At 31.7% G+C, this 7,062-nt stretch overlaps 1 protein-coding gene across 1 annotated transcript; it reads left to right on the top strand.

Moving 5' to 3' along the window:
• Positions 1-3,662, top strand: LOC114422409. The gene is made up of 5 exons (XM_028388747.1): positions 1-346; positions 2,509-2,562; positions 2,917-2,979; positions 3,077-3,145; positions 3,233-3,662. Exons 1-5 carry the CDS (start codon positions 140-142, stop codon positions 3,479-3,481), a joined length of 642 nt encoding a protein of 213 aa, XP_028244548.1. The 5' UTR covers positions 1-139; the 3' UTR covers positions 3,482-3,662.
• The last annotated feature ends 3,400 nt before the right edge of the window (positions 3,663-7,062 follow it).

Below are 7,062 nucleotides of genomic sequence, written 5' to 3'. Positions count from 1 at the left end.
TTAGGACGTGAGAAAAGGCAGCGACGAGCCAGTGCGCCCCACCCCTGGTGTAGGTTAATTTGTTTGTCGAATATCCACACACACTATATAAACCCACCCTCTTCTCAACAATTTATCCTACATTTTCTTCTTCTTCGTCATGTCCAATGTCAACGACCGCTGGGTTACCATGGCCATGGCTGACGACACCCTCGTCGCCGACCAGCTCCTCCTTCTGCGCCACCACCACCGACCCTCAGTCATCCGCCGCTGGGTCCGCCGCCAGCGCCGCACCCCGAGGCTCCCCGTCGCCGGCTACGAGGGCAACACTCGCAAAACCGCACTAACCCATCCCTCGGCATCTAAGGTGACTCTTTTCTTTTCTTTCTACGCTTCGCTTATTTTTAGGAAACTCTCTTTTCTGTTTTCTTACTCTCCTTCTCATTCCATTCACAATTTATTACCCACCACGCCTCCCATCTCCCCCGTGAACGCCTTCCGTAACTTCCGTTCCGTTCCCTTCTCGCGTTTTTTCCTCGCCGCTTCTCTCTCGGAAATTACCGTAATCGCCCTTCTTCCAACCCCAAAGGCATTCTTTGTTTTTTTGTTTTTCCTTTTCTGGTTTTTAAAAGTATTTTAGGTTATCTGAAAGGGAAATGGCATTTTTTTATATATATTTTTTACTAGTTTGGAAAACGTTTGAATATGTGTTCTTTGTTATTTTATTAGTCAAAAAAAGGAATTATACAAAACTAATTTAATTTATTATAATTTAAATGTTTGCCTTCGAGGCTTCAATGGAATTGTACAACTGCCGGGATCGGCCAATGTGGGTCAGGGGCAGTTTCGTAATATCAAACTTGTCCACGTCAGGTTTTACTGGTGGTGTGTACTATGGTGGTGTTATTAATGGGTGTTTTATTGGGTTGTGTTGTGTTGTGAGGTTCATGCACAACATAATCCACTGTAATCTTCCTCACTGTACCTCTCAGTGGAGGGGCATTCTCTTCTGTTTCCTTCATTCATAAATTCCCTGACCACGGATGAAAGTACAAACACCAAATCTATATTAAATTCAAAACTGTAAATTCATTGTGTCGTGTTAGTTTGATTTTAATGAATAATTAAAATGAAACTAATTATTTCATTTATTATTTCCAACAACGGTCCACGAACACTTAATGCGGATAATATTTATTTGATTATAAAATATTAAATTTTTTTAGTTATTTAATAGCTAATATTAAATAATTTTAAATTTTAATGTAATAAATACTCACTACCTTTCTCAATAAAAATAAGATCTTTAATTATATTAAAATGTAAAATTAGTGTCTTAAGACATTTGTTAAAGAATTAAAAAATATTTCTTTTTTGTAAAAATCATGAGAAAGTGTAAAAAATTATAAATAACATAGTTTTATACCTCAATAAAAATATTTTTATTTTATTAACAATTGACACTAGTTAATATTTGTCATTAATATTTAATTTTTAACAATTAAAGATATTTAATAGAAATATACAGCATTAAATATACAGCATTAAATATTCTTCAGTTAATGAGATACACACCAACATCATTGTAACTCCGGGTAGTGGTTGGTCACTGGTTGTGCAAATTTTTAACTTGGCCTGCTATTCCAAAGGATAATATGGTCTTTTAGGCCTGATAATAGTGGGGTCCAAAAAATGAGAATCTTTTGGTGTATTTTATTCCTGATTGGGCTTTTACTTTTTGCTTTTCACTTTTTTTTCTTCCCCCATAATGAGTGAAAGGCTAACAGTGAAGAACTGAAGATGATGCAACCAGACCACGTAGAACGGATAATGAAGTTGGAGAAAAAGTGTGCGACTATTTGTTAGCTCCCGTATAGGGGAAATGTTTGTCACCAAATTAATGGCACCAGTGTCGAGATATTCCTTTCAACAGAAGTCATGTTAATTTTTTTTTAACACTAGTCTACTTAATATGAAATTTTTTAATTCTCACTAATTCCTAGTTGTACGTGTGTATTTTTTATTTTAGAAACGATGGCATCTTATGACTTATATACTATAATATTGGTGGGATTTACGCGATAGTACGGAACATAGCAGAGTAGGATCAATATATATGACATTACGATAGAGTTTGGTACGGGTGGGAATTACATTTATGGTTTAGAAGATAAGTTTATTTTGGAGTTAAATTCTTTCTTCAATAATTTCTTGAAAGAGTTACCTCTTTAATTAAACATTACGAAATGTGACATATAAATGCATGCTATTCATAAGTACGAAGGGATAAACAGTGTGTGTAGTTAGTTTTAAACTGAATAATTGCATAACCTCTCGCTCTTTTTTTGTAAAAGGTTTCGTATAGTTCTATTTGTTAAAGAAGGAAAATATCTAATATTCAGCCAATTATTAATGTATAGTTACTTTTTTATTTGATAATTTGAACAGTAATATGCCTATAGGATAAAATCATTATTTTCTTTCGGTTGTGATGAATGTCTAAGCTCTTTTATATTTGGTGCCTTGCAGGCTGTGGATGAAAGTGAAACTGCCGCTGATAAAAGAAGGGCAAGGAAGAAAAGAGTAAGTATAAACTTTTTCTATAGATGTATCATCATGTATGTATTTTTATACTTAGTTGCTAATGATCAATGCAAGTAGTAAAAAAAACACAGAAGTGAGTTATGATATATATTATCAGCAAACAAAATTTCATCATAACTAGTTAATCGATTTTGTACAGCCTTTGTTTCAGCTGTTTCTTAGAATTGCAATGAACAATGAAAAATATTATTTCATCTTATTTATGGGTAAAAGATGAAATATATTCTCCTTGTTTGTGTAAGTGAGTTTATATATGAGGTTGTACGTGTTGTGTCTCCAATATCGCTTAATATCTTAAATTCCTAATTCTTTTAACTTGTATCTCGTTTGCAGATTCTACGTGATCTTAAACTGGAGCACAAAATCAGTCTAGACGAAAATGAGGATTTAAGAGATGTACGACTTGTATTAATTTTCACTTTACATGTGTATATATATATAGAGAGAGAGACATCTTTCTTATTGCTTGTTTTTGTTTTGAAATTGTAAACAGAAACTTACAGCCGTTAATCTGACAGTTGAGAAAAATAGATGCAATGCCAAAAATATAAAGAAATTAAAGGTAACTTTGTTGTTATTTGAGCCCTTTTTTAAGACACAATTGTGTGATATATTAGAACCTAATTATGGCGTTGACATGTGATAACAGCTTGATTTGAATTCAAGAAGGATCTTGAAAACGGCACAAGCTATTCTTGACCCGCCTAAGTCTGTGGATACAGCGAACTTAGGCTCAGAACAGATTCTCGAGGGCAAGCCAACTCCTGTCTGTTCAGCTGCAAGTGCTCCTCCCTCCAACCAACCTGAGATTGGTGGCCAGAAACCTCCATTGTTGCTTCCTGATCTAAATCAACCATCGGAGGAGTATTTGACGGAATTTCTTGGATTCAGCCAATGAAAAATACTTTCCAAACTTATATTTAGATAGTGATAGTTGTTTTCCATACACATAGCATATCAGTACTGAGGGTAGTGCTGTGGAGATCCTTTAATTTATAATAACTCAGCTATAGTTTCATTCTTTCTGTTACTGCTTTTCTAAATTTTCCAAATATTCTTCAGGGCAAATCTCTTTCCTTTATAGAATTAGAAATAGAAATATTTACTGATAGATGTAATATTTATATCATCTACAGATAATATGATTCTAGAATTTTGGTTCTTGTAGCAAGGTTGTTCTGCGTCTGATTTGATTTTGTGATTCATTGAGTGTTTTAAGTTCATAGTGCTTTGAAGGTAATAAGTTGATCTGATTCTCATTTCTCGTAAAAACTGTTATTAGTATATATTATTAAAATGGCATTGCTGAATGTTGGCATGAGCACATGGCTCGTCAGTACAGTGAAAATGTTTCTCTTTGAGGCCTTTGTTTACTTTGTTGTGGGGTTTAGACTAGGTAAAATACTTAGATATAATTCTTTACAGTTTGTGTTCCTGTCCCATAAAAAATTATTGTTTTGTCTCAGTAATTCACACAGTAAGAAATTTGTATTAAAGGATTATGCGGATTATCCTAGTGAAGCTTCAATTTTGATTAGAGGAAACTACAAAAACAAACAAATAAGAAACTGAAAGTAAGTTTTATGCTCTTTATTTTTTTTTGGTGAATTACATAAGAGAGAGACTTAGAGATTTAGATTGTAGGTCGTTGACAAGTTTGGATAAAGGTACTTGTCAGCTTTGATCGTTAGACAAATTGTGGATCCTCTTTTCTTGGGATCTAATGTTTGCTTATAAATTTTGCCGGTATTTCATAGGTAACGTATTGGGGCCACATTGACTGATACATTGGCCACACATGAGAGAGTGGAAGCAAATTTGAAGTATCTCGGCGCAATCACACCCTTCTGCACGAGTATGGTCCATGACCATGAGCTTCATATGACCCATACCTTGACTTGTTACATGACATTGACAGTTTTGCCACGGAGCTCTCTTGGAAACCATTATGTTATTTAATACTTACGAAGAGGGAGAGAAAAAAGGAAGAAAATTATAAATACCATGTCACTTATGATAGGATAAAAACAGATAAAAAAAGAGAAATATTAAAAAAAGGTTTAAAAGAATAAAATGTTTATGTATTACTCGTTACATTAGTGATTTTTTCTAGATTTTAGTTGATTTGATCTCATGAGTGAGACACTAAGAGCTTAGTGAAAAATTTCATTTTAGATTTTTAGACTATTTTTTATGAGTCTTATAATGTCAATTATGTTCAGTTTTTATTTTAGTGGAAGATTTCAATTTAGATTTTTAGATCACTTTTTTTTGGATTTTACAATTGAAATTAATTGGGAAAAAAGATATTAAAAATGATATTTTTTTATAAAAAAAAAGAGTTCTTAAAAATTATTTTCTAAAAATCCAACCTCCAAACATGAAAAATTCTTAAGTAAAAATAATAATAAATATAATGCACACAAAATTTTAGCTAAAAAAATCCAGCTTTAAGAATCCGATTAAAAATGCTACGAGACGTGTGGACTCAAGCTTTGAAGATTGCTACTGTAGTTGACAAAGCCGTGCTGACGCTTACAAAATTCGAAGATCCTCATCATTATAAAAGTGAACAAAAGATTTGAGGTGAGTCATAATGATAGCCCTTAAAAAAGACTACATTTATATAAAAAATAAAATAATTAATTAATTAGCTTTTTCTTCTTTTAAAAATAAAAAGAATATCGATACATAAAGTGTAATATATACACTTAATTGATATTCTTATTTTTTTTATCACATTATATTACTTTTTATATTTATATTTTTTCTTCTTCTATCTATCTCCTTCTACAAGTATCCATATGTTATTTTCTAAACAAAAATTATATTTTTCATATTTCAGTGTGACTAACCCTCAACCTTTTAGGGAGTTTTCCTCTCATTATATTTATTGATTTTATCTTTGTTTTTCCCCTTTTTTCCTCCTCGTTTATCTCAAATGAAAAATAAGATGCATTGCACAAAACAAATCCCAACAATCAACAATATTGACGGAGTGCAATGCTGATACAATATAAAAGAATATTTTCTTAGGATTTTTCTTTCAATAATGATCGATTTATAAACACATAGAGATAGTATAAAGTGTAAACACTCGTTTTACCCTTTTCATCTTTTATATTTTTGTTCTTATATCTTATCATATATATAACGAATCATATTATCACTTCTCTGTGTTCTATTTCTTTAATTTCTCACCCAGGTGGAATAACATCGAGTGTACATACGTCTTTAATTATTCTTTTCCTTTTTCAGCTCGATCCATTGGGCGTCAAAAGCAAAATATATAAATTGAAGATTAGTTTTGATAATCCAAATGTAGTAATTCAAGATCTAAAATTCTTCTTTTTCTGGTGTAACAAAGGTCCGAAGCCTAAGAAGGAGATCATTTGCAGAATAAATTAAGATCTATAGCTATCAATTATAACAAACAATAAGCACACAATTTGGAACAACAGAAAATTTGTGAAGATCCAAGTTGGTCATAGAATTAGGTACAAAATTAGCTTTTCTCCAAATATAGCAGCATCTAATTAATCTCCCAATCAGACTTCACTAGAGCTGAAATTTCTCGAACCATACATGATAGACTGAAATCTTAATGTGTTGAAGGGCAGCCCGGCCGAGTTCAGAAACGTGATGGCACACTTGGAGTCTGACTCAATAATAATCTTATAAATGAGAGCCTTTACTCTCTCTCTCTCTCTCTCTCTCTCTCTCTCTCTCTATATATATATATATATATATATATATATATAGAGAAATGGCCCATATTTCAGTATAAGTAATTGAGCAATACCCAATATCAAAAGCAAAAGTTAGAAGGGTACAATTTGTATGATCCCGAAACACACCTCCACAAGCTTACATTATTTCATTTGTTTGAAGGCTGCAAAATTGAAACATCTGCATGTGTTTACTTTCAAACACCCCACAGGAGGTGTATACCTTCAAGGTGGTATACACGTCTAGAATCTTAGTAATGGCTCAGTTTACTTTTCAGTTTGACTTTCAACAATGACTTTGTTGCTCCTTTAATTTGCCAGAGCGAGTAGCAGTCTCAAACATTAAACTCCATTTATCTTTTTTTGAAAAATAAAAGTTGAGTCAAACAAAATTTTAAGAAAAAGAAATTTTTTTAAAAAAATTATATTATGAAAAACTTGAAAAGAAAAAAAAATTATAAAAGCTAATTTCAGGAGCTTTTAACCTTTGTTTCTTTATTTCAAACCTGCTTTAAATTCAAATTATTTTTAAAATTTTAAAAAATTATAAAACTACTCAATAGACTTAGACTTTAAATTAATTTTTTTTTAAAATATAACTTCATAGTGTTGTTTAAAGTCTAAAAAAATCAGACTAAATACTGTTTTTTTTTTCTTAACCTAACTTTTCTTTAAAATAAATTCATGGATAAAATAAGATAAATTGTGAGGTAGAGTTATATTTGATGTTACTTTTTTATAGTTGACTTGT

The sequence above is a fragment of the Glycine soja genome, chromosome 8 (genome assembly GCF_004193775.1).
Source record: "Glycine soja cultivar W05 chromosome 8, ASM419377v2, whole genome shotgun sequence".
In the NCBI taxonomy this organism is placed as follows: domain Eukaryota; kingdom Viridiplantae; phylum Streptophyta; class Magnoliopsida; order Fabales; family Fabaceae; genus Glycine; species Glycine soja.
The sequence above is the reverse complement of the archived record's forward strand: the minus strand, read 5'-3'. Positions and strand labels throughout refer to the sequence as shown.

Bases quoted from the DNA above. Each gene is read 5' to 3' on its own strand.
- LOC114422409 (XM_028388747.1), top strand. From the start codon at position 140: ATGTCCAATGTCAACGACCGCTGGGTTACCATGGCCATGGCTGACGAC. The intron at 2,563-2,916 runs GTAAGTATAAAC...TCTCGTTTGCAG, and splicing joins GAAGGGCAAGGAAGAAAAGA to ATTCTACGTGATCTTAAACT. The intron at 3,146-3,232 runs GTAACTTTGTTG...ATGTGATAACAG, and splicing joins AAAATATAAAGAAATTAAAG to CTTGATTTGAATTCAAGAAG.